This window comes from Eremothecium cymbalariae, chromosome 2, assembly GCF_000235365.1.
Source record: "Eremothecium cymbalariae DBVPG#7215 chromosome 2, complete sequence".
NCBI lineage: Eukaryota > Fungi > Ascomycota > Saccharomycetes > Saccharomycetales > Saccharomycetaceae > Eremothecium > Eremothecium cymbalariae.
This window is the reverse complement of record NC_016450.1, coordinates 98,010-124,453: the sequence shown is the minus strand read 5'-3', so window position 1 is coordinate 124,453 and position 26,444 is coordinate 98,010. Positions and strand designations below refer to the sequence as shown.

Below are 26,444 nucleotides of genomic sequence, written 5' to 3'. Positions count from 1 at the left end.
TTTCACTTCCACCAACTCACTCTTTCACTTCTTTTTAATACTTCCATTAAAAATTCTCTTCTAACTCTCCACAGTTCTCCACCTCCTGAAGATCAGTATCGGAAAGAGTAGACCAATAGGTCTCTCAATCTATATCGAACATGGTTCTTGCCTTTTACCAGAGCCATCCGGGTGCTGTCTTCATACCAAAAGGAGGTTTGTGTGAATAGTTCTAATTTTTGGAAACCTTTGCACACTACAGAACTCTTTAGAGTTGGTGCTACTGCTAGATTCTTCTATATACGTTGCTCTTTATAGCAGCATGAGGAATTGTGGTTTATAAACGCGATACGGAAGCCCAGACACGGCTCTATAACACTATTTATGTATGTAAAGTTCTCAGTGATGCTGGTTGTTTTCAGGTCCACGGTTCATTCCATCATCGCCATGGTGGTGATGATGAGGAAGAATGATCAGAGGCAGAAACAGCAAGAGACGTATCCTGCTGGTGCAGGCTGTTAGGCTCATGCTTCACTCAGTATTACGTTGGTTGGGGAACACGAGAACTGTAATGGTTACCCGGATTCAAGATCACGTGATATTAAACATGTGTTATTATTTTCGTGAATAATGACTTTCAGATCTCGAGTATTGTACACTGAATCAGCCTCCAAAAGCATATATGGAAGAGATCTTCATAATGAAACATATTACAATTGCAAGAATATCGCAACGATATTTGCAAAGCTGAAGGTTAGATTCTACATTTCTCGAATTTAGGAAGATATCGGATTGCTAGAAAGACGTTACCCGAAAAATTAAAATTATTGGTTAGGTTGTGCGATGTCTGAAGAGTCAGAGACGTCATCAACTTCTGCGGCAGCAACAAGCCATTGTTCAGGCGCTAAATGTGAGAAGTTGACATCTTCAATAAATGCGAGTGCAATTGTTGTTGGTGTGGTTATTCCAGTAGGTGTGATCATGTTAGGATTGGCAATTGTTCTCTACAAGGTTTGGAGAAGAAGTAAGAAGGAAGCATTGGAGGACGATGACCCACGGTTTTTTGGTGAGAGTGAATTCTTGCCAGACTTTGCACAGGGTTCGAATATGTATCCTGCGAGTGCCCCCTATACTGGAAATCCCTTCGATGGAAGCACGCAGAACTTATTGCATCCTCCAGGACAATTTATGCGACACGCTATGTCTTCTCAAGGTAGTGTTCACACGTCACCATCAATGGACCCATTTCAACTTCCAGCAGCGACAGATGATACCGAGACATTGAGGCATTATGCTAGAAATTTACAGAGCAACGAGCTTGATGGATACCAGCTTGCTTTGTCGACTAATCAAAAAGGGTCTTTATCTAGGCCCTCAAGTACTCGTCCTCCTCCGATAAGACCTTATTTAGAGTCGAACGGCTCTTTCGCCACATCGCAGTCTCGGTTTGAGCTCGATACTCCGCTCACTCAACCGCATATGGAAACACCTATTATTCAATCTCCTGCAAAACATAAAGTTAACGACCTTTCGCTTAATTATTCGCAGTATGATCCCACGATTGCGTTTCCGTTAAAACAGACCATTCATGAAGACACCTCTACAAGTAACTCAACTCGTAATGAAAAGGCGTCTTATGGCTTGCCAATAATTATGCAAGGGCCTTCCAACAGCAAAGACGGGTCTACTGTATTTGCTCCGCCCGCATCGACCTCCAAAGATTCCTTTGAATTTGAGAGTGTAAATAAACTTAGTCCGTCGATCATTCCATTCGAACACCACCGCAATATAAATGACCATGCTGACTCGCATTCAAAGAGTAATCTGGCTGATCCGAGTCGTTCAATGATCTCGCAAGATTTGCCTATTCAACAAAATCAGCAAAAAGGAACAGTCATTTATTCCAATCAACAATCAGATTCTCCTGAAGAACCTGATGAAACCAATGATCTATTACTACCAGACAACTCACCATCAGAGCGTCCGAAGAAATCTGAACAGAAACTGCAGTTTGCTCCAGATGGTGACGAAGATGTGTATGCGAGCCGGAATATGGATGACTCTAATAGCATTGATAGGATAAAAAGTATTTATCAGGTTTACTTGGATAGGAATGGGACAACTAAGAGAGTTAATGTAGAGGATGCGTATGAAAACCGAAAAATAGGGATATTGAATACGCCAATCCGCCACCAGATTCTTTTGAGATGAAGGATGTTTCATTCCAGGAGCAGCATGGAGAGTTCCAAATACCGGAGCCTATAAACGAACACAACAAGGATAGACCTATAGGGGCACCCAGGAACATATCGTTTGAAAATAATGAAAGTCCTATCTTAACTCAAAATAATGAAAAAAATGGTTCAATAACGCACCCACTAGGCAGCAAACACACACGTGCTGCCTCAAGTATCTATTCAGAAGCCCCATCACGTTCACATTACCAGAGGCAATTTAACCACGAACAAGAAACGCCATTACCTCCTTTACCACCACAGCCGCAGGAGTTCCTCCACCCACAGGAGTTTGAAAACGTTGAAGTGCTACCTACTCCTGCTAGTTTACCTCAATCGACCACAGCATTATCTCTAACATATTTCAAGAAGACTCCGCATGGTAAGGCACACACTTTACAACATAACCCAGTGAATAGACCATTTAATCCTGTGGACCATCCAGAAGCATATCAACATTCCGCTGAATCTGATGCACAAGGATTGGGGTCCATTAATCCAAAGAGTGCAATTCTGCCACACCATCTGCGGCAATCAGTGTCTATGATTCATCCTATGCAACTAGGCCAAAAATCAACTTTTAAGCCTGCTGGTTCCATCCGTCAAGTTTCAAACGACCAGAACGGTGGTTTGAGTCACCAGCATGGGAATGAACCTCAGAATTCTCGTGTTAGTGGTCTATTAGAATTCACTGATACTATACAACCCAAGAGTGTAGGAGTTGTCTTACCATCAGCGAAGTCCCAAGCTGGTTTGCGGAAACAACTGGAAAAGTCACATAACTACTCTGTAATATAAATTCTTAGTGTTACCAAGCAGAGCTGTTTATTGGCAAAAATTGTGTTATTAAATTTTAAGCATCAACTTTAAACCATTGTTATATCTATTCCTAAATACTTCAGTTACTTTGTCTTAACATCTTTTTGAAATTTAGAAAAACCATTATCAACTGTACTGTATCATAATCTAGTTCCTAAATGAATATAGATGTCAAACCTCTACTGCTCCAAAAAACTTATACCCTGGAATGCAACGTATATGTAAATAGAACAAAACGAATAACTACATTCAAGCATCGTTAAAATCATCGATCTGGTTTCTATAACGTAAAACAGTCTTTTTGATCTTCGATGAATCAACCCATGTAACATAATCTTCCATATTTCTTGTAACCAGATAAGCCGGATCGGTTATCAAATTTGGACCTACACGTACATGGCCTTGTTCGATGAACTTCACTGCATCCTTCAGAGTTTCCGCCATCTTCAATTTATGCATAATAACAGGCAATCTGCGACGACAGACAGCTGATACCGTGACTTTATTCTCCAAATTGCTAATTTTGGATTTCGTTGTTAAAATACCCATTTGATATAACTTTTCTAAAAGCAGCTGTTCGTGTTTGACCCTAAACGGATCCGTAGGGGGTAACAACGATAATCTGTTAGCTATACGTCGAATGTCACCACATATCTTATTGTATTTATGATAATCCTCACGATCCTGGATGTAATATGTACGCATTACCTGCGTGTCACGATGACCTTGGTCTTGTTTCCAGTCATGAAAATCGACTTTCTTTAACAGCTTCTGTTCATGATATTTAAGCCTTCTAACCATCTTGAGCTTGTTTAATATATAGAATTGTTGATGGTTCTCTATACTTTGTTTTAGCAAATATTCTGAGATGAGATGAGATGGGATGAGATGAGCTATAAGGAATTTGTCCCTGCAGCATATTGAAAATTTTCATTCAATTATCGAAAAATGCACGTGATCATAACCCATGTATACATACTTATATATACAGATATGGAAATAGCGAAGGGCCTAATTGGCATTCAATATCTACTAGTTAAACGTTGAACACATTTATTCATGCTTATCTCATTGTTTTAAGTTCGTGGCACCTGTGTTCTTAAACCTCTCAATAGTCGTAGCCTCGAAAAAAAAATTCTGTAGCACATCTCCATATGCTCACAATTTACCATCAGCTCAACAGCGGACCATTCATCAGAACGCTATTTGGTAGTTGTTTTCATCACTCTATTCATGTCATTCATATCACGGAGATGCTTTTCAGTGGCTAAGACACTATGCTCCCATATTGGCTCTTCGCCATTATATTTGACACAAGAAACCAAGTTTTCCATCTCGCAACTCTCACAACCAAAGGTGATCAGGAAAGGGAAAAACACTTTAAAGCTCTCCAAGAGTGTTATAGTTGAAGGTCCACTTGGTGCTATAACCATGGATGTTCCAGACTTTGTCAACTTTGAGCATTCCACATCTACAGGCAAGATTGACATTAGCGTTACTGACAGCAATGATAAAATTCAAAAATCGATGTGGGGTACGGTTAGGTCTAACTTAGCAAATCACATCACTGGTGTAAACGAAGGCCATATGGCATTTTTAAGGTTTGTTGGTACCGGTTACAGAGCTCAATTGGAGAATGATGGCAAGTTTGTCAATGTCAAAGTCGGTGCTTCAATAATGCAAGGTCTACCCGTACCTGATGGGATCACTGTTAAATCTCCAACATCGACTTCCTTGATTATAGAAGGTTGCAATAAGCAGCAAGTCTGTTTGTTTGCTGCATGTTTGAGGAAGTTCCATCCTCCAGAACCGTATAAAGGTAAGGGTATCTATGTGAACGATGAAACAATTAAATTGAAAGATAAGAAGATCAAATGATGTCACTTATATAATGAAACTACACTCAGTACTCCTGTCAATAGCTAACATATTCCTCCTTTGATATAGCGTTCTTACCGTAGAGAAGGCTGTTCTTCCACGACCCGTTTGATCACGTGACTGGTTGATGTGCTTTAAAAATTTTCGGAACTTGGAAATTTTAAAGCTTCTCAAGTTCTAATAATGTTATTAGTTCTAAGACGTGAAGAGGTTGTAAATCGTTTTTGGTTCTACTACTTCAGCGTGGTTTAAATCCAATCTCAGCTATCAGAGATGTTAGTGAATTCACTTAAAATGCAGCTGAGGTCTATATCCACGAGACCTAAACTGGTGGCTGCAAGCGTTGCATCAGTGGTGCAACAAGCTGCACCTGCGATAAATCATAGTCCAGAAAAAGCTCACGAGAGACGTTGGCTACCGCAACGATGTGGCTCACTGACTAAGAAAGTAGGAATGATGCCATATTTTGATCCAGCAACTGGTAACCGTTGTGCAGCGACAGTGTTAGAGATGAACAACGTTGAAGTCCTTATGCACAGAACCTTGAAAGACAATGGATATTATGCATGCCAAGTGGGCTATGGCAATAAGCGCCCAGATAAAGTATCAAGACAAATGCTGGGTCATTTTGCTTCTAAATTGGTAAATCCAAAGGAGAAGCTTGCTGAATTCAGAGTGAAGAGCGAAAATGGCCTGTTACCATTGGGGACTTTAATTAAACCATCATTTTTCAAACCAGGCCAGTTCCTTGATGTTGTATCTGTTAGTAAAGGTAAGGGATTTGCAGGTGTAATGAAGCGTCACGGATTCAAGGGTTTAAATGCATCACATGGTGTTTCTCTAGCCCACAGAAGCGGTGGATCTTATGGTCAAAATCAAACGCCTGGTAGGGTTTTGCCTGGGAAAAAGATGCCTGGGCATATGGGTGTGCAACAAGTAACCATACAGAATGTTATGGTATTAAATGTTGATGATGCACTTGGTGTTGTGATAGTGAAAGGTTCAATTGCTGGCCCCAAGGGAACTATTGTGAAGATCCAGGATGCCATCAAAGCCCCACCACCTGCTGTATAAATCACCATAGTCATATGTATCATGTATATAGTAATAAAAAAAATGTGAACTACTGTACATATGATATCAGATGTTGTTCCTCTATTTGCTTTTGTTCCATTAAGTATGCACTTAGATACTTCAGTGTTTGTTTGATTGACTAGATGTATATACACCCATATATAATAAAATATACATGATACACATATATATACATGTGTGTATGTGTGTGTGTATATGTGTGTGTGAGTGCGACGACTATTGTACACAACTAATCCTTCCGCCTGCACTAGTAATAGACAGCTTTTAATCATCTAATTCAGAAGGCTTTAATAGACCCCCAACTTTAGACGCTCTCTCCTGTTCTAATTTGTTTTGTTCTGCCAAGGCTTTCTCTTTGTCTTCAGCAAACAAGTAGTCAGTTGGATCACCACCATATTCTTTGATCTGGACCAAGAAATCCCTTAGCGTCCCTGAAAACTTGGCTGGATCCTGGTATTGCTTGACTAAAGCATTTAGAAAACCACTGATCTGTTCTTGAGTGAGATGAGGGAATGCACTGCTTAGCATATTAGCCATGTAGTTTGCAAGATATACCTGGTTGGTGGTACCTTCTGGTGCTTCTCCTGCTTTGTACAATGGCACAGGTATCTTATTATCCTGTACTAAAGAAATCATTTTCATTAACAATAACGATTGTTTGGAGAAACCAGACTTATGGTCAGAATCCGTTAAGACATAGAAGGCTTCACTAACAAAAGTAAAGTAAAAATTCTCATAAAAGGCATTTGAAAACGGTGATGGGCTAGCCTTGTCAACATTTTTAATCAAATCTAGTGCAATTTGTAGACCATTCACTTCAACATCCCTATTGTTATGTTTAAATGCCCAACAAATAGCATCAACAAACAATTTAAATGCTACAGGGGGTAATTGCAATAAAGCATTGAATGATTTGGAATTTATTTCTTTCAGTAACTTGTAAAATTCAACACGGTGTTCTGGATATTCTGTAAAATCTTTATTAATCATGTCCAAAGTACATTCAAAAACACTTTGTAAGATTAAAATAACACCATCTGGGATCATATGGCCAACTTTGTGTACAACTGTAGTCATACAGTTCAAAACTTCAGCATCACGAGCATCTGGAACGTTATTCATATAATCCTCTAATACGGCATTCAATAAAGGCTGCACCAAAACCTTTACCACTTCTTCCAAGTTTCTGGCGTGTGAAATGTAAATTTCAATCAACTTCAAGACTTCCTTCTTAATAGTTCTTAACCCACGCACCTTGGGGGTCTTTGTACTGATCAAACCTTCCTTGGCTACTTGAGATGAGATCATAGAGGACACAGCTCTATATAATTGCAGCATGTTATAGTAGATATGACCTAACTGTGAGTAGAAGTCAGCTTCAGTGGAGGAGCAAACGCTAACATTGGTCTTGAGAATGTTCGCAATAATCTTAACAGTTTCTGGGTCAAGTAATAAATCAGGGTTAGCCGCTGACTGGGAAACTATGGTATCCCACGCCATATTTGGCAGCTGCATTAATTCACGTAATAACTTTTCCTTCTCTGCTGCATTGCTTTCATCAGAAATAATAACACCACATGCCTTGTAGAAAGTGTGGACTTGTTGTGGTTGCAAATCTTCCGTAGTCTTTTGGATATCCCTAATAATTGCGTGAATAAAAGGTTCTTGCTCTGTGGGTTGTTGAATTACAAAATGATGCTTACATTTTTGTACGATTTTGATAAATGTGTCACAAGCCATGTCTTGAACACCTTCATGGGTTTCATGCATAAATTCAAACAGTTTTAAAACAACGGTTTTTAAAAACTTCCAATGAGCTTTTAAGAAACGGGGATATTGGCCAACAACATACATGATGTTCGATGCAACGACTGCCTTATTATCCTTTCCACGCTTTTGCTCAGTTAGCGCTAATAAGTCCTTGATAACCGTTACAACAAAGCGTTTTTCAGTCTCCTCGTTCATAGTCCCACTAATAGAACCAATAGCCCAGCACAAAGTGTTGATGTTGTGCCACGACCACTCGGAACCATCAATTTGTCTTGCTAATTTATCTAACATTATCTCTTCGGTATCAACGACATCTAAATGGGTTAAGTATACTAAAACTTCTCTTTCTGATTTGTACAATTGGATAGTGTCTGATTCTTTAACAAACTCTCTAACGATTTCACCTTCATCGTTTTCAACAATCAACACCTCTTCTGGTCTCACCATGGATTCTATGATAACCCATCTTAATTGCTTACAGATATTATCATACATGTGTTTCTTCAATGGAAACTTCTTCAAAAACTGAGGGTTTGGAGCCCCCCCGCTAGGAGCGGTAATCTGCCTTGAAAGTTGTAGTAGGGGATTCATTTCATTAAATGGAACTGTTTGAATCTCTTGATACAAAGCGGAAACTAAGTTGTGCCAATAATCTAGAGTGGTTTTAAATAATTCTCTTTCATCAATTTTCGACAATTGGATCAAATACTGATGAGCGGTCAACAACAACTCTCTCAAAGATTCATCTGACTCCAAAATAGGGCGATGGCGAGCTAAATATGTCGTTAGAAACATTGCAAAATCTTGCAAGAAGGATTGATCCTTACCGTTAGCAGTAGTGTACGTGCTCTTCAAATCGGCAGTTACGGGAACAACCTCCGTGGCAATTTGCTGCAATGTATTCTGAAAGAACATAACAGTTTGCTGTTTAATCTTATTATCATCGTTTGGAATTGCCAACTGAGACACCTCGGTCAAGCATTTTAAGGTAACCGCACGGGTATCTGGAGACATTAGAAATTTAGTACTCAAAAGAGCCAATAAGTCTGTATCATAGATGTAACGATATGGAATCCAATGGAGATATCTTAGCAATGACTGCAATGCGGCAACAATCAAAGAGGTGGACGAACCAGAATCTAAAACTTGGTAGCATAACTTAAAAATTTGTTCAAACTCTTGTGACATCGAATTCTTCAAATGGGTTGCCTTCGCCTGAGTCATCTGCTCAGTAGAAAAATCAAATACCTCCTCAGACAATAATTTTAAAATAACCATATTGTTTTCGCATACATTGATTGAACTCTGGGAGCTACTAACTAACTCAGGAATAAAATCAGGCCAATTCTGTGGCCATTCTTGCTTCAAAATTTGCACCAACGTCAAATCCGATTTGTTAATAAGGTTCTTCTGTGTCTGAAATACAGCATCATCCTGACACATACTAATAATCATCCCTACTATAAAATTCCGGATCCCAACCCTATGGTCTCGTGGAAGCATCTTCCATTTAGTGGTAATTAATTTATCTAAAATTGATAACCCAATAAACTTGGTCTGTGGATTACTCGAAAACTGTAGAATTTTATCTGCACGCTGCCATGAGTCCGGATGATCCTGAAATTTAGTCAACGTATCTTGTGCCTGCTTCTGTTGTGGACCCGACCCCTTATAAAATGTGTCGACAATCTGGTCCAACAATTGAATATCCAAATCCTTGGAAAAATCTAATACCGACTCCATCGTAATATCTATAAGTTTAATAATATCGTAATAAACTTATTCCAAAAAAGCACCGACTCCTCCTCAATATATTTCTTTAGTTGTCGAATTGAATGATTATCAAGTAAATAAGTAAACAAAAATCGCAGATACACGGACTGAACGTTCAGTCTTGCACTAGAGATACAAACAGAGATGAGCTTAACCTGAAAAGAAGCAATTATCCGTAATCCTGATATAAGTTATAGATCAACAATAAGTGCTGAGAAATATATTTCTGAAAGATAGCGTGAGTGCTTGCTTTGTTCCACGACGTTGACAGATGGGGGAGTTATAGGGAGCAAAAGTAGAAGGAAAATTTTAAAGAAGCACGTTAAGTGTAATTAAATATATCGTATGTAATGATAGTTGATAGCATATCTCATCGAACGTTGAAATGACGGATATTCTCCCGTTAATGTGGTATGCGATTGTTGTGCACCCCCGTGGCTGGTCCTGTGGCTGGTCCTAATATATTGGTCTGGCAGTTTAAGCTGATGTCTGTTTGTGATGCTGTCTGTGTATGGCACGGCTGTGTTCTCTCTACATCCGCCACAATAGGGATCTCCGTGGCCAGATCCAAGGCTTCAACGAATAGCAGCCAGCGGCTGCATTTAAGATGTGGATGACAGCTTGCTAGTCCGAAAATGGGCCCGTAGAGTTTAGAAAGCTGGCAGGAACTTGAAGAGGCCCAACTCACCAGTCTGTTGCTTGGAATCGTGGACATAGTGTACAAGTCACTCTGTTGGGAAGGTCGAACCAAACTGGGATACGATAAAGGGGTTTACGGCGTAGAGGGATGGCGAAGTAGGCCGATTGTGCCAAGAAGTCATCAAGCCATGGGTAATTAGAAAGGATCTTAAGGAGTCCGGAGGGCCCCTGAAACGCAAGTCACGTGACATAGCCAACGTAGTGGTTCTCTCAAGACACGATGTTGGCCGTTAATGCAAGTAGGCTGAAGACGTCCATTAGAGATCGACATGTATACGGGGACCATGCGAAGGTCAGCAGATTGAGTGAATGCAACACCATGTATCTCTGTGTGCAGCGAGGCAAGATTTCGGCCTATAAAACAAGGCTTCCTGGGAATGACGTTGAGCACAGTTTTACCATCTGAAACAGCATCGAACACACAGACGATGGATCTCAACCTACTAAAATCATGGAATCCACAGCTCCAGAAGAACAAAAGCAAGGTCAGAGAAGCCCAGAAGCAGCTACTAAAGGGGGTGAGAAAGCCAGCAACAGAGCCTGAGTTGACGAAGGGATCGTTGGGCTGGATGTATGACGGCCAAGCAAAGCCTCAAAAGCGATCACGCAGACGCAGAGAACGTCGAAAGAGTCAGAAAGTTCCAGAAGAAGGTTCAAGTGGATCAACAGGGGCTGGAAGGATCAGTCCAAGCAAAGAAAAGACATCTGATGACAGGAAAGCCGATGACAGGAAAGCCAATGTCGCATAGAATGCGCTGCCAAATGACCATTAATGGGGGTTATTATGGCATGTTGCTTATTTATTAAGTGGGAAAAAACACTCTAAGAGGCAGATCAGCTGTTTCTTCAGGTTGTAGTAATACATTATGTGATCTTTCGCTATCAAGGATGCCTCCCACATCTTCCATGTATTTACGGGAAACACGAGAACGCGTTCTTTTCAACGATCTCATCAAATAAAATATATATTGTAAGTTGGATCGTTCGTAAATAGAATAACAAACGCCATCAGCGCTCCGACTCATCAGTGGTTTCAAGGATATGACAGCTTCATCATCAGTATTTAGTTGCCTAAATCTTTTACTGATCCAATCAGCAGACTTTTCGAGAGAGAATATGGATTCTACAATTAAATTGTTGGCAGATTATGGTGCAGCAAAAACTCTCATATACAAGCCAGGGGCTTCTTCCCGTGAGATTGATAAGCAAGAATTTTTACGCAAATTTCCTATGGACATACATGCTATAATTGCATGCAATATTGATTTCTCTTTCTATAGGTTAGCTGCGTTTGATTTTATGATACCAGTTGTCACGCCATCTTGGGTCCATTCCTGTGTGAAAAATGCCAGATTAATGAGAACCACAGGGTTTTCGCCAGATAAGACGCATTTCATGAAGGACTGCTATGTGTATGTGTCTAGCCAGCAGTTTTCGGCTGCTGAATATGAGCTATATACCTCTATGCTAACGTACATGGGGGGCTGCTGCATGGATTATCTCTCTACAAAGGTGACGCATATCATTACGTCTGATCCAAAAGACCAAGCAGTACTGGTGTTAAAGAGGTTCAATAAATTTGAAGTACTAACAGTGTCTTCTGCGTGGTTAGCGGAGTGTTTTGTTCGTCAGGAGTACGTCTCAGAGGCTGCCTATTTGGTGGGCTCGGAGATGAGCAACGAGGAAGTTACTGCTCTAGCAGAAAAAGATTGGAAAATGAACTCTGGAATATGGGAATGGTCATTCGATATCTTGAAGGGTCATCAATTTTATTTATCTATGAATTTGTTACTGAAAAGTCAGTGCTACAATTTTATAATAAAACTTATTGAAACCATGGGCGGAAGGGTAGTTCGTTATATGGACCATGCTGAGTTTAGCATTGAAGAAGCAGACTGCTTCCTTGATATCACAACGTCATCTGGTGATTATAAGTCTGCAAAGGAAAAGGGATTATACTGCGGCAATCTGAATTGGTTATTTTATATGCTATCTATGAGGAAATTTATACGACCTGCCTCGAAGTTATTATTGTCTCCCGCTAAACCAAAGATATTTAATAGGAAACAGCTTATATTGACTTTCACAAATTATATTGGCCAGCAAAGATATTATATTCAGAGGCTGGTTGAATCTTTAGGAGGAGTTAGTACGACAGAACTTTCGAAGAAAAACACACACCTTTTATCTTTATTCCCACATGGTAAGAAACACAATACTGCATTGAAGTGGCAGGGATGCACAGTTGTAAACCATCTTTGGCTAGAAAAATGCTATAAACTGGGCGAGCAAGTGGGGCTTGACTCAGAGCAGTTTTCTCAAATTCCGGTGAAAGGTGGCATGGCAAATAGTATAGGTCAATTAGCTCTAGAAGAAGAGCCATCAATTGTGTTAACTGAAACTGAACAAATGGAATCACAAGTGCCTTTAAGTTATAAACTTGAAAATATTCCACTCAAGGACTTAAGTGTTAGTGGTGGGAATATAGCTGTAGATGGCTTGAACGAAAAGCCACAAAGCAGTCCGCCTCCTCGAGCAATGGAAGATAATTATGACCGTTTGAACACTGTTGGTGACAAAGCACAAAAGTTACAAGAAGCAGAAGATATGTTTTCTGAATTAGAAAAGGTAATGTCATCTGGTTCTTCAAATCGGCGTAAGAACAGCAGAACAATGACCAAGACATCAACACAGACTGCTCCAGTAGTACAACAAACATTGGGGAGATCCGAAACCGCTGACACGACTCTTGAAGAGGTGCATGATAAATGCTCAGTCCCTTTAACGCCATCCAGTGGTCGCAAAGCAAAAGCAAAAGCAGCAGAAAAACTACACAGTGATATCGAGTCCCTAAATGAGTTTCAAAAAAGCTCAAAACGGAAAACTGTTGCCAACTTACTTCCAGAAGAAGTAGCTGTTGTGAAGAAACATAAATCTCTTGAAATTGAGGCCCAAAAAATACTGGCTCATGTAGATATTTCAAAAGGTTCCAAAGGTCGCCAAAAACTGCCTTACGATATTAAAGCAGTATGCACAAGTTGTCACGATGACATTAGCGAACTGAATCTCGAAATATTAAAGCAAATTGGCATTGTAATACACCAAGATATTAAGCAAGACAGCAATTGTATTATCGCTCCCAAGAAAGCTAGGACTGCCAAGTTTCTAAAAAGCTTCAGCTTTCGACCATTAAAGTATGCATTGATACCAAAGTTTATCAACGATGTTTTGTCCATTGTTCACTCAGGCTCGGGCGCTTCTGTACTACTATCTCTAGAAGAATACCATATTCCTGATATGGATTTGAAAGTGATGCAGAAAACCAAGATACAAGGCAAGTTGTTTGAAAGGGGTGGCCTAAAATCAGTGAATTTGTCTGACGACATTCCGGGGGGGGCTGAACTAATTTCATCTATCCTTAAAGCTCATGGAATGGTTACTGTAAAAAGCCTGCCCAAGAAATTCCAGGTTGAAGATATTGTCAAGAACGAAAATACTGATAATTCTCCTGATTACGTTATGATTGCAACAAAGGCTTCTGTAGCCAAAAGATTCGCCAAATTATGCAAAGCTACGGACAAATGTGCCAAGATATTACTGATCGAATGGAATTGGTGCGTCAAAGCCATTTTTAATCTAAACGTAGATTATGAAGATCCAGAATTTGTGATTACCAGCAAATAGGTTATCCCGCATGAAATATAAGTACGCATATAAGCATATGTTCATGTAGATATATACATACACATATATACAGGCACTGTCGGCAAACAAGAAGGTTATATAAGTTGGGCCGCCTTCATCATTCTGGCAAAAAGGATTTCAGAGGCCGTAATTCAAACCCCCAGTGAAAACATCTACTCGAACAAAGATCAACACTCTAAACTTCGTCACATAGCCATATATCGATATGTTTTTTTTTATTTTCGCTCTTAATGGCTCCTCCTTATAAACATGTCAGATGTTCAGACCAGTCCAGTCCCTTATTACCTTCGTGACCTTCCCGTAAATTCGCTGGGCCGATTGATAAGTCTTCACTGAAGCATCAACAGTGAAGCAAACAGCTTTCTTAGTGCTATCTACAACAGTGCCCTGTTTTTCCACGAACCTAGGGAATCTGCTCTTCTCTAAGTCATAACACAAGTTCTTGGAATTTTGGAACGTAGTTGGCAATGTATAAGAAAAAGCACCGATGGCTAACACCAAAGGAGCTGCGACCCTCAAACCCCACCCCCTTCTTCTTCCCAGGATACTCCCTGCTAACCCAGCAACCAATATAGAACAGAAGCCTGGAAATAGCTCTTCCTTCGGATCAGAGTGTAGATTAGCAATCGTAGATGTAATTTTCCGTTCACGTGCATAGTATCCTCTAGACACGGCATCCACCTTGTTCAAACCTGCCTCCACAGTACCAAACGTAGCATCTCTAGAGTTCTTAAAGAAGCTCAGCAGCCAACCTGGCGTCCTAACTGATATACCATCAACCAATCTGTTTTCGCCAAAAACATCAACAACATTTTTAGCGGATGCTTCGTATGCATCCGAAGAGATAATCGAAGCCGTTTCGGGAGGAATAATCGCCTCAGCAACTAAGTCACACTCACGATAAAAGTTAACTGGTGCCATCCACGTTAGTCGAGCGTTTTAATGATCCCTCTTATGTACCAATCAAACTTTTACACTTATTGTCTCTGTTAGCGCAGCAATAAAAAGGGAACTAAAAGCTAAAACTTCAACTTTAATAGATTTTCACTTTGATTGGGAAAGCCCCATCGTATATACCAAGCATGTGACATATGAACCACCTCACAATGAAGCAAAACCAGCCCCTACGGGTCCCATGGACCGTTCCAGTGACTGAAACTCATTCAAATATAACATTACAAAAACTTATAGAAACCCACCGTCAAATTACAAACTATAGAAAACCATGCATAGTCTTATATAACCATCACTGCATGGTACAAAACCAAAACCAAAACTCATAAACCGAGGAATAATGCTAATCTAACATTGCATAACTGAATCAAAACAACTGTAGACCATGTTTCTAGCACCATTCGGAGTACTTCACTAGGAAACACGTTCACTCACCACGTGATGTCACCGTACCACCTGTATACTGCGGGTTGAAGTGAATACGTCAAAAATACAGTCAGCTGGTTCATCCTTCGCACCAGTTTCTTGATTCACCTGGACCCTCTGGTCCTTCTTGATATTACTAGATTGCCTTGCCCTCCACAGGCTAAGAGACAATGTCATTTACTTGCTTTACTTTGTATAGTCAGTCGTCCTTACACGCTCCGAGAGGAGAGGACAATGTTAAGTGCCCTAATGATGTTCACCAGAAGAGCTTCGAAAACTTTATATACGATAATATTATATAAGAATAAGGGATGTTAAAAAGGAACTAAAACTATTCCGTTGTACCCCAGATAATTTGGAACTTAGTCCATATCGATATAGTGGTGCGTTGGACCCCTAACGTGGGGATCCGGTACAAGGGAACAACGACAGGACTGAGGTGATTGATTGATGCTGCGAATTTTGGTTTCCCAGTAATCGAAATGACAAAGAATAATTAGGATCGGTTTACCACACATTTGATATGGGACTTGCGTTGGTTCCCATTTTTGGGAAATCAGCCTCCCCATAAGGGATCCCCATTGTTAAACGTAATAATGATATGTAAAAAAGTCACAACGTCATGATTACACATAGCTCAGACAGACACTAGTCGGCTAACCATATCACAAACGACTCTTCGTATTAAAAACTTCCTACAGGCGTAGAGGTTGGTGGTGTGCGGAAAAATAAAAAAAGCAGGTGACTTTTAAATAACCCTGACATCTGCAATGTCAGAAGGGAAGTACACAGTACTAATTCAAATTTTCAATACTCCGGAATGTATACTGGTAAAACCTGAGTTAAATGGTATGTATAATTTTTTGGTCTAGTTATATTCAATTATATATGGTAAAATGAGATACCTGTTTTTTTTTTTTTTTTTTTTTTTGGAATAACGGTGTCATTTACACCATTTCCAATACACATATGGCATTTTGGCCCATCTCTAAGTATCCTCTTCATATGCGAGGGAGTCTTGAAGCCAAATTTCAAAGTCTTTTATCTCATTAATAAACTCTTCCCATGGAATAAGTGAATCATTAACGGGCGATGGGAGTGGAGAAACTCCGAGTAGTGAATATACAGAAGCGGCTGAATCGGACCCTGAATTATAATCGATATCAGCCTCGTAATCAGAATTCGAGGTGTGTACATATACATTGTCTTTTGTTTCTGTGGTTGGTTTGCCCTTTTGACACTGGGGTAGGTATAGAGCGTAAGTCATTTGTCGTGGATTTAGGGATTCATTTTTTATAATGGACCAGCTAAATGTCTTTAGATCTGTTTTGTTATAAAGCATGTTAAAACAATTATGAGGAAGAACGTTTTGTTCAAAGTTAATGTTTTGTTCAATTCGCGCAGAAACTGGGATACAAGCATGTGTGCTCTTTTTATAGATGCGTGGTCCCGTCGTATCTGTCACATAGACGTCAGTGTGCCACATTAATCTGGTTGATAGCGACGATCTACGCTGAATGATGGAATACCAGAGGAACAGAAATAACAGTGTTTGATGTCTGATGAATGTATGTAGTCTTTATTCTTTAGAAGCGGGATATATGCAGATGCGCATCTCTGCAATGTCGTTCGGAATGCCATCATTTTGGTAGAGTTGAAACCTTCATATATATATTTGTCATATCATATACTATTTCAACATACAAAATCTTTTGCTAATATTATAATTATACTATACTACCTAATATTCTCTTTATTATATTAATATTATATATACTATAGCACCGAAACAATTAAAATGCTACCGTATGATAAACGAACTTCTAGACCCGAAAACACCGAAAGTTAAAAATAGTAGGTACATTTATTGGGACGTCAGCTAAATTTTTATATCCCCAAGTCAAAATCCTGTATGAAAATGGTGCTTAGAAATGGCGGTTATTGACACGATCGGAAGTGTTGGCGAATGGTCATAGTATTTTTAAATTTTGAAGATAATTTAAGAATAAAAAAACATAATTTACAACAAAGATATCCATAATCATTTAAACTTTAATTTTTTGAATAAACTACCAAGTCCCTTTTTCTTTTTGCCAGTTTTTTGAGAGAACCCTTCACTCTTTGAACTGCAATCTCGGGATAATACAACGGACGCAGATTTCTTTGAAATTGAACTAGAAATTGAGGATGAGTTGTTACCTGCTCCAGCACGATTACTGAGCTGAGCGGATTTTGAATTCCTTATCACTGCAGAATCAGTTGAAACATCATCACTGATCATTGACTTGACTTTATAAATGTCGGAAGTGGAAAAATTCACCCTTGACGGACGGCGACTACTCCTTGACGATGTGTTTGAAAGATCTTGATGTGTCCCATAATAAGAAGGTCTAGGAGGAATATAGCCAAGTGATTTAAATTGTTCTCGTTTACGCTGTAACTCCGGATCGATTGGGAAGTAACCCGCCACAGAATCATTATCCGATTGAGGGGTACTTTTACTTGAGATGTCGCTATATTTTCCACTTTCATTGCTATCTCCATCTGCATCCATTAAATCAAAAGGATTCTTACTAGTTCTTGCCACCACAGAATCAAGTTTATCCAACTGGACACCAGCACTCTTGTTGTCCGATAAAGGTTTGTGACTGCTCACATCTCCCAATCTAATGAACTCATTAGGAACCACAATAGTGGGCACAGAGAAATGACGAATCATAAAGTTGGGCAATCTCACATGACCGTTACGAAACTTTGTGTTGATATTAGCCGAAACTGTAGATATAACCTGGAGTTCTGGTTTGTATAAGGAAGTTGCCTGCGCGATAGAGCACATCCTGGAATCCTCCTTAATGAATTCAACAGTGATTCTCAATATTTTGTCCCTACAAAGGCCTGCATAATATTTCAACACCGATATGCATTTTTCCTTGGCAAGATTGTCGAGCTCCAAAATAGTCAGGCCGACTTTTTCCAATTCGTTGACATTGTTAATATTGCTACATGGAGTCTGGCTATTAACTGATGGCCTTTTCTCTTGTTCGAATTTATAGACTTCAAATGAAAGCTTTCTGCTTTTGCCAACTTGGGGAGGCATTACAACATGCTCTTCGTACCTGGGGAGAGACGCCAAGATCACTAAGTGATCACCATTCTGCGCTAAACGGTGAACATACCAATCAACAGCAGACCACGTGTGCTGACGGCCGCTGATATGGCACGCAACAGTACGGAGTGTCTCATGGGTACTAGATCCACACCGGTCGCTTACGTATGTACGGTAGGCCGGATGGGCCATTGTACAACTAACAGCGCGATAAGAAACACATGGCCTAGACGGGTAAAGAATAGCCGGTGAATTGACTTCCGTTTTCTGACGTTGAACATTCTTAGAGGTCTCTTGCCCGATAAACAGCTTGTTTTGTTGAGAAAAATCAAACTTATCCAGATCACCATAGGCTGGCCGAGGTAAGAAGCTCTCTTCCAATTTCGCCAATTCGGCATTACTCATTTCCGCGTATGATTTTCTGCGAACCTTTGGCATATCCTTTCTTGCAGTACACACCGCTTTAGCGTCCAAGGTACCACCGCCCATTATATTATCCTCTAGTTCGTGCAAGTTGGAAAATCCGGACGTCGTATATCCATCGCGAGCCTCTGCGTTATTCTCTGTGTTCTGCTCCGTAAGCTTCGTTATCTCTTTTTCCACCTTGGGATCGATCTTCGTTATATCAAAATCCTTAACCTGCTGATCAGTCTCACATTTCTTAAGAATAGACACTTTGGGTGGAGGGGGCATCTTCACACCAGAAGGGGCTGTACGTGTCAGAGAATTACTCCTTGAAGACCTAGGAGAAACATATATCGATTTTCTACGACTGGAACCCACCATATTCTCTTCATACATAAATTTATACGCCTCCATAACCTCTTGTTGTGATTGCGAAGAATACCATAAGTCCGGCTTCAATGACGGATTCTTCGGTCCCTTGGTTGCTGTTCCGCTGCTATGAACTGAACATCTCCCCCCCCGCGTCAACGAAGGGTCCACATAGAATGGATTATATTGCGGAGGAATATGCATCAGTGCTGAACTGAACTCGGTAGATTGTTGACACTTCTTCATTTTGGATACTTGTTCATCCACCACCGCTGGGGACAGATCTTGAAATGACACGTGCTGCACATAACCTAATGTTGAGGCCTCAGCGTCCGTCATCTGTACCTGTTCACACCTATAAACTACCCTGATATGCTCTTAGACCACCACTATAACTCTTTCATATCGTAATCTTATGACCGCAGTAAGTGCCCCTTCGGAATCGATCTTGCTTTAATCGCAGACATAGGAACACCTTTACGTCCGGGTAAAGAGTCCGGTTTATCGTCGACTTAGATAAACGTCAATTGTACCACGTTAATCATAGTAAACAAAGCTTATGCTTGACCACACTAAAGGATACATTCCAAAGCTCTAAAACAGTTCATCCAGGAGGTTTAGAGGACACGGCAGACATGGGAAGTAATATTGTAACTCTCAGGCAGTTTGTAACGCAATACCGAGTGCCGCAGGACGTACAGGAGCTATTTCAAATGAACAACAACGGTGTCAAACGTATTGATGAAGGCACATTTGAGAGGATCAAACGGTCAGCAGTTGAAAAGAGGCGAATTGAGGATGAACTAACGGTAATCCAACCTCAGATGAAGCGGGCGAGGTTGGAGTATGACTGGTCTTTGGGAAGCCAAGGTACGACAATATCGTCTTTCCGGTACAATGGGTTAAGGTCAGCTGGATCAGCTGGACTGCAAACTTCAGCTGGAAGCATTCTTAACAGCGAGTCAGTGTCTCTGTCTAAAGGTGGATCGCATGGATCTATTCTTCAAAGCGAGTTATTTATTGGGCAGGATTCGTTGGTTCTTGAGAGTTCTTCTTCAGGTGAGATTATTAATTCAGATTTAGCGGAAGCGGCGGCTCACAGCAGTCCGTTACCTGAGATGTTATATTCTAGTGGCTAAAAGGTACACCAGACAAAGAACTAAAATTAAATTCTGGTAGAAGTTTATATATGAATACAAAAAACAACTAACGTTTACAACTTGGCTATCTTTGTATATCTGGTTCTTCGGATACATATAGTTATGTGTAGTCTTAATTGTTTTACAATTTGATTATTGGAAGGGAAGAGGGATTTTTGTATGCCGTTCCATCACAGGTCCAACGTATAATATATATATTAAATTATTAATCTTCCATAGTAATGAGTCTTTTTTTTAGTTGCAACAATTCGTCCTTGAGGGAATCACGTTCCTGGCTCGTGATGTAAAGTTCAGCCTTTAAATCCTTGATTCTAAGATCGTAGTGAGCGTTATTGAAGGAAGACATTGGTGGGTCATCCGACTTGGAGTGGTTATAGTTACCGCGCTCTGTTGAAGGGGAAAGAGTAAAGTCTTCGATCTGTTCCCTGAGTTTGACGTTTTCTTGCTTCAACTTTTCGAGCTCGTGTTGGGAGAGTTGGAGAGCCTTACTTGAATTAGTAACGGAACTTAAACTAGATTTGTAGTTCTTCTCAAGATAGTTAATCTCGTTTTGTTTGGTTAATAACTCTGCGCTAATGGAATCGTAATCTTTCTGGAGACTTTCGTAGTTATGGAGTAGCTCCTCGTGCAGAGTAGTGATCTCCATATTTTCCTTCTGAACATCCTCAACTTGTTTGGAAAGCTTGTCGATGATTAACTGATGTTTTTCCAACCCCCTTACACCATCGAACCCATGGTCCATTGATTTATCGTCTCCTTGTTGAGATTTCAAATGGGACAATACCTCATTCATTCTCTGGGTGTGTGATTTAATATCTACATGTACCTCATTCAACGATTGTCTATCCTGAGCCTTTAGCTTCTCATGTTCGACCTTTAAACTTTCAAACTGTTTCTCTAATTCATCGTACTTGCCCAAACGGCTGCGTTCTTCATCACCAAAATTGTCGATCATCTGAGATTGTGATTCAATTATCTTGTTTAGGCGCTCAGCATCCAATATATTGCTCTCCAGAATGTGTTCCAGTTCGTCAACACGTTCTGCATAAACAGATTTATCGGCCTTCAGTAATTCTAAGTTAGTTTGAAACCTTGAAGCAGTAGTACCAGCATCAGCAGTAGCCCCAGAGATACTTCTACTACCGGAAGAATTTTGAGAAGCCTTCAACTTCGAGTTCTCGATTTCTAAGGTACGGATACGATCGCTTGCTTCACTAGCACTCTTTTCTGTCTGAGCTTTTAACTCCTGCAACTCCTCAAGAAGCTGCATCACAAACTCATTGGAAGCACTGGCAGTTCTGCGAACTTCTTCGTTCTTGCTTGGTACATAGGCTGATGCATATTCTGCTGTTCCATTTTGCTCGTGGTTTTCACCGTCTTTTACGGATGCCTTATTAGAACCTTGGGATACATCTCTACGTATTGCCAACTTGGGTGTGGTAGCTACTTCAGGCTGCTCTTTTTGGGAGGGTTGAGAGCCATGAGGTGTCGACGAATCCTTTTGTGATAACTTGGGGGCTCCTACAGATGATGCAACTCTCGAAGGAAAGTTTAAAGGGCCACCTCCTGAGGGCTGATGATGGGACAAACTTGGTGAAGCAAATGTTCGTGGAGCTTGTTTCTGCGCAGACTTGGGAGAAACGATCCTTTGCATTTCTCTACTGTTTGGCGAATCTTTGGTTGTCGACTTAGGGGTCATGTTGGATTTTTCAACGCCAGTCAGCTCACCAATTTTCTCCTTAACCTTTCCGTTAGAGACGCTTTTAGCGGATTCTCTACTAACATCAGGCCTGTCGGAATTGCGCTCAACAGATTGCGAAGGACTTCTGATATTACCGTTCAAAGCACCTTTAACGTTACGAGAAGTTTCAACGTTATGAGAAGGCTGAACAATCGGCGTGCCATCAGAAAAGTCTAATTCCTCTTCTAGAGCACCAGTAAGTTGCCCTCTAGGAGATTCCGGTGTGAATGGTCCTGGCATACCATCATCATAAAGGTGTCGCACGTCTTTAGGAGAGCGGGTAGCATTATCTTTCGAACTAGGAGTAAAGCTACCTGGTAATTCCAAAGTGAAATTGTTCGAATCCTTACGAGGTGTTCCATTATTACGACCGGACATATTATTGGTACTGACCGATTGTTTACGAACGTCGTCTCTCGCAGGAGAATTACCCACGATACCAATACCTAGTTCGCCATCATCATATTCTTCCCCAAAGAAGCTGAGACGCTTATTTGTCTTTTCGTGACCTTGAGAGTAGGTAATAGAAGAAAAGTTTACTTCATCGTCACTATTCTCCGAAACAGCAGTAAGTGGAGATCTTGGGTTCTGTTGTGTGCCTCCTGAGGACGAGATAGAATGATTATTTGTGCGATCATATTTTGATTGTTGAGTGCGCTGTTCCTGAACTGGCTGAGACTGTTTGGAATTTTGAATTTTGTTGTGCTTATTTATCTGCACGCCTTGCTTCCCTTGTTGATCGACTTGTGAATATTGGTTGATTTTCTGCTGTTGTTTCTGTTGCGGAGTTTTGGCCGAGGCAGCTTGTTGCTGGTCGTAAAATTGAGTCTGTCCATCAATACCTTTAGCTGTCTGTGGATCATCCCTGCCTGGAGACAAAATGTTCATATGAGGGTTTTGGCGAGACTGTGAAGGTGAAGTGGAAGGTGTGAAAGCCGAACTAGGCAACATTGGTGTGGTCACAGAATTGTTAGTCGTCCTTGTCGAAACAGACGTGGATTGGCTAGAAGTTCTCTGTGGTGGAGAGCTTACCAATGTATCAAACACATTTGGACAATAGTCTTCGAGGTTTGTTAAGTCCAACGTATACAGAATAGTTCCTTCCCCAAGGTCTTGATCCGCTGTCGAAAACTCACCTTCGCCAGGCCCAGCATAGTCAAATTTGTCACCACCCATAATTAGTAGCTTCTTGTTTGACAATAAGGTGACAGAATGACCAGAACGAGGGGATGGTACCAGGCTCCGAAAGTGAGGCAATTTGAACCACCTGAAAGACTTGAGATTCAAAAAGTAGACTTCCTGTGAATAATTGTCCTGATCATCCTTCCCTCCCACAATACACATCAAGTCTTTATATAGCAGGGCTGCATGCTCCTGCAAAGGTGGTGGCTTCACACCTGTTGTGTCTACGACAGACCAGTCGTTTGTAGTTGGGTCGTACATAAACAACTCATTGATCAACCCTTGTGGAGTATCGCCACCAAAGACCCATAATTTGTAGTCATAAGACACCATTGTATGATTCGTTAGCGGCGGAGGAACAAAGCTAACAGGCTTTAAGAACTGCCAATGAGAGTCCGGTCTACGGAAACTAGACAAGTCGTACACCGCCAAATCATTGAAATAAGTGTCATCAAATTGACCACCAAACACATATAGCTTAGTTTTCATCTGACTGGTAGCAATAATACTGATCTTATGACCATACCTACCCAGAGGCCGTGGGCCAACAGGCCTAGGGATTGTCCATTTATGCGAATTGATGTTCAACAAGTAGACATCATCATCCATCAACCCCTCGGCGTTGGTTTTGTGCGTGTCACCACCGAAAATTACAAACGCATTGCCGCATAGAGTTGAAGCATGCCCTACTCTGGGAGGAGGGGTTGTCTCTGTAATTTCCACAGTCTTCGATGTGAACTTATTCCCATTTTCGTGTGACTTGATAATCCAAGTATCACCATAAACACTCTGGTCGTGTAGCCCGCCAATAACAAATACTTCGTTCGAGTCGGACGCATACGAACTTGCAACGTGCCGGTATCTAGGAAATGGCGACTGTAAAAGCTTCACACGGTTCCAAGGGGTTTCGTCCTTCTCCTCGTTCCCCGCAATCGCAACAAAAGGCTGTTTTTGCATTTGACCCTGTTGTACGGGCTGGTAGTTCGCGTTATTCACCGCTGACGAAATTACACCAACCGCTGGCTGCTGCTGCTGTTGTTGTTGTGGTAGCTGCTGTTGTGGCTGCCGCTGCGTCTCCTTATAGTGCACATTACTCCCTTGATATTCCTGTGTAGGCCCCTCCTGCGCGTTTGGAATCACATACCGACCTCCGACAGCCGCCTGGCCATTTCGAACTATCCCAACACCATTACCATTACCTACAACCGTACCATTTTTCCCTCCATTAAACTTATTACTCAAATTCGTAGCTATTTTCTGACGTTCACCACTGTCCTTTCCAACATTGGTAGATACCATCTTCTGGTTGGAAACCTGGGAAGCCATTATTTTTTCCTTGGCATTCTTCTTGCCAAACTTGAAAGGTGCCATGGCAGATAACAACACCCTATACTGTCTCTACCTATGTTGGCCTCGGTTTGTTTCCTTTATGTACAACTGTTAAGTAGTGAATTGCTGTTCAAAAGGGATGCATCTTATTTTTCATGGTGATCAAAAAAACCCTAACTCAGACGGGCCAGAAGCATTCTTAAGCATCTCACCACGAGACATCATCGTTGAAATAGCAAAGCAAAGAGCATTCAAGAGGCACTTGAGGGAGGTTTCTATAGATTAGAAAGTAGCAAGAACGTCGATGGGCAGGGATAGGATGAAGCGGTATTCTTGGAGTGACGATAGGAGCACAACTGGACCGCAAAGGCAGAAGAATAGTGCAGGCGATGATGACAGCAAAAATTGGGACGACGGTGCAAAAAGAGAGAGGAAGCAGAGAGAGCCGCAGGGGGGGGTGTCGGTAGAGGTTGTAGAAGCCTGTGAGGGGGTTTTGGAGGTTGTGGAAGGCGATGAAGGTACAGAAGGTATGGGAGTACTGGAGCAGGGGCAGATGAGTCCTAGGAGGTCTGGTGACAAAGAGTATCCTTTAATGAAGGACGGTGATATGGCCGGGATGGTGCCTGGGAGCGGGAGGATGCGCAGAAGCAATACTTCTATTAAACGGCGTTCTTTAATCCAGTCTATTATATCACCTCCTGCAGACGTTTCAGGAACCGTTGGAGGAGGAAGTGGTGGTGGTGGGGGCAATGGGACGGTGGGTAGTGGTGGGGCCAGCGGAAGCACAACAGGGAACAATGGTTGCGGCGGCGGTCGTAATAGCTATCATCATCAGCGAGGGATGTCTACGTATTCACCGCATCCGCATTCCAGAACTAGTAGCATAGCATCGATAACGTCGGAGGATGAGATGTTAAACGATGTGTCGATGTTACTCCAAACGTTGGCAACCAAGGAGTTAGAACTTTTGGAGCGGCGCAAAACGATAGAGGATTTAAAGCGGCATTTAACATTGGAGGAAAATGCTTTAGTCACCCAATCTCGCGAACTTCAGGAACTGAAGCTTAGGGTATCTAGAGTGTTGGATCCTACCCCACAGTACAATGGGGTCTCTCCTATCCAGTTTGATTCGCGTCTCTCAGCAGAACGTGAAGGATTAATGAGCGGTAGACCACAGATGCACAGTAACAGCAACATTAAGAGGGCATCGTCGCTTAAAAGTGTTTCCTCTTCTACCAAACCAGAATCTGTGTGGGCTAAGTCCCTCTCTTTCTTGAACGACTTTGACCAGATACTACAGGATGGTCTTGAAAAGAGGCTTGGATTTGACGAATTAACGACGACGCCTACGTCAGTTGAGACTGCTGCCAGTCTTTCAGAGGAACGAAAGCAAGGAATCTGGGGACTTGTTCAGGATTTCAAGGCTGGTTTACTTGGTTTGGGCGCCGAACGTTCATCATTATCATCTTCAGACAATGGGGGAGCATCCCAAGTTCAAAAGCAACGTAAAGAAAATGTTGACATAGAGCTGATAGGAGCTACCAAATGGCGCCGTCCTCCCCCAGCGCATACGAGACACGTTGATTCTCTGAAGTTTGTGCGAGAAGAACGCGAGGATACAGATACGGAACTTGTCAATGAACTGATGATGGATCGTGGAGTTGTAGTCTCCAAGCCATACTTTATCGATAGGACCGAGCACCATGGCTACGCAGTTCGAAAGAGAGGTTCCTGAACAGCAGACTCTACCGTTGAGATACAAAACTATGTATGAAATGGATGGAATTATATACTTTTAAAATGATTTATAGACATCAATC

At 41.2% G+C, this 26,444-nt stretch overlaps 12 protein-coding genes and 1 further gene across 12 annotated transcripts; 7 read left to right on the top strand and 6 right to left on the bottom strand.

The window, feature by feature from the left end:
* Positions 1 to 822: 822 nt before the first annotated feature.
* Ecym_2072 lies at positions 823 to 3,011 on the top strand (the record flags this gene model as incomplete).
* A 270-nt stretch (positions 3,012 to 3,281) lies between these two features.
* On the bottom strand, positions 3,282 to 3,833 carry IMP3 (snoRNA-binding rRNA-processing protein IMP3; the record flags this gene model as incomplete). The annotated part of the gene is made up of 1 exon (XM_003644597.1): positions 3,282 to 3,833. One exon carries the CDS (start codon positions 3,831 to 3,833, stop codon positions 3,282 to 3,284), a length of 552 nt encoding a protein of 183 aa, XP_003644645.1.
* A 432-nt stretch (positions 3,834 to 4,265) lies between these two features.
* MRPL6 (mitochondrial 54S ribosomal protein uL6m) lies at positions 4,266 to 4,910 on the top strand (the record flags this gene model as incomplete). Its single annotated transcript, XM_003644596.1, has 1 exon — positions 4,266 to 4,910. The coding sequence occupies one exon, from the start codon at positions 4,266 to 4,268 to the stop codon at positions 4,908 to 4,910; it is 645 nt and encodes a 214-aa protein (XP_003644644.1).
* A 273-nt stretch (positions 4,911 to 5,183) lies between these two features.
* MRPL9 (mitochondrial 54S ribosomal protein uL3m) lies at positions 5,184 to 5,984 on the top strand (the record flags this gene model as incomplete). The annotated part of the gene is made up of 1 exon (XM_003644595.1): positions 5,184 to 5,984. One exon carries the CDS (start codon positions 5,184 to 5,186, stop codon positions 5,982 to 5,984), a length of 801 nt encoding a protein of 266 aa, XP_003644643.1.
* Positions 5,985 to 6,269: 285 nt separating this feature from the next.
* CRM1 (exportin CRM1) lies at positions 6,270 to 9,518 on the bottom strand (the record flags this gene model as incomplete). Its single annotated transcript, XM_003644594.1, has 1 exon — positions 6,270 to 9,518. One exon carries the CDS (start codon positions 9,516 to 9,518, stop codon positions 6,270 to 6,272), a length of 3,249 nt encoding a protein of 1,082 aa, XP_003644642.1.
* Positions 9,519 to 10,624: 1,106 nt separating this feature from the next.
* On the top strand, positions 10,625 to 10,996 carry CWC25 (U2-type spliceosomal complex subunit CWC25; the record flags this gene model as incomplete). The annotated part of the gene is made up of 1 exon (XM_003644593.1): positions 10,625 to 10,996. The coding sequence occupies one exon, from the start codon at positions 10,625 to 10,627 to the stop codon at positions 10,994 to 10,996; it is 372 nt and encodes a 123-aa protein (XP_003644641.1).
* Positions 10,997 to 11,288: 292 nt separating this feature from the next.
* On the top strand, positions 11,289 to 13,931 carry RTT107 (Rtt107p; the record flags this gene model as incomplete). Its single annotated transcript, XM_003644592.1, has 1 exon — positions 11,289 to 13,931. One exon carries the CDS (start codon positions 11,289 to 11,291, stop codon positions 13,929 to 13,931), a length of 2,643 nt encoding a protein of 880 aa, XP_003644640.1.
* A 273-nt stretch (positions 13,932 to 14,204) lies between these two features.
* Positions 14,205 to 14,873, bottom strand: MIC26 (Mic26p; the record flags this gene model as incomplete). Its single annotated transcript, XM_003644591.1, has 1 exon — positions 14,205 to 14,873. One exon carries the CDS (start codon positions 14,871 to 14,873, stop codon positions 14,205 to 14,207), a length of 669 nt encoding a protein of 222 aa, XP_003644639.1.
* A 1,447-nt stretch (positions 14,874 to 16,320) lies between these two features.
* On the bottom strand, positions 16,321 to 16,818 carry Ecym_2064 (uncharacterized protein; the record flags this gene model as incomplete). The annotated part of the gene is made up of 1 exon (XM_003644590.1): positions 16,321 to 16,818. One exon carries the CDS (start codon positions 16,816 to 16,818, stop codon positions 16,321 to 16,323), a length of 498 nt encoding a protein of 165 aa, XP_003644638.1.
* A 555-nt stretch (positions 16,819 to 17,373) lies between these two features.
* Ecym_2063 (uncharacterized protein) lies at positions 17,374 to 19,551 on the bottom strand (the record flags this gene model as incomplete). The annotated part of the gene is made up of 1 exon (XM_003644589.1): positions 17,374 to 19,551. One exon carries the CDS (start codon positions 19,549 to 19,551, stop codon positions 17,374 to 17,376), a length of 2,178 nt encoding a protein of 725 aa, XP_003644637.1.
* Positions 19,552 to 19,847: 296 nt separating this feature from the next.
* Ecym_2062 (uncharacterized protein) lies at positions 19,848 to 20,351 on the top strand (the record flags this gene model as incomplete). Its single annotated transcript, XM_003644588.1, has 1 exon — positions 19,848 to 20,351. One exon carries the CDS (start codon positions 19,848 to 19,850, stop codon positions 20,349 to 20,351), a length of 504 nt encoding a protein of 167 aa, XP_003644636.1.
* Positions 20,352 to 20,577: 226 nt separating this feature from the next.
* On the bottom strand, positions 20,578 to 24,666 carry Ecym_2061 (uncharacterized protein; the record flags this gene model as incomplete). Its single annotated transcript, XM_003644587.1, has 1 exon — positions 20,578 to 24,666. One exon carries the CDS (start codon positions 24,664 to 24,666, stop codon positions 20,578 to 20,580), a length of 4,089 nt encoding a protein of 1,362 aa, XP_003644635.1.
* Positions 24,667 to 24,928: 262 nt separating this feature from the next.
* On the top strand, positions 24,929 to 26,359 carry TDA11 (Tda11p; the record flags this gene model as incomplete). Its single annotated transcript, XM_003644586.1, has 1 exon — positions 24,929 to 26,359. The coding sequence occupies one exon, from the start codon at positions 24,929 to 24,931 to the stop codon at positions 26,357 to 26,359; it is 1,431 nt and encodes a 476-aa protein (XP_003644634.1).
* Between the last annotated feature and the right edge of the window lie 85 nt (positions 26,360 to 26,444).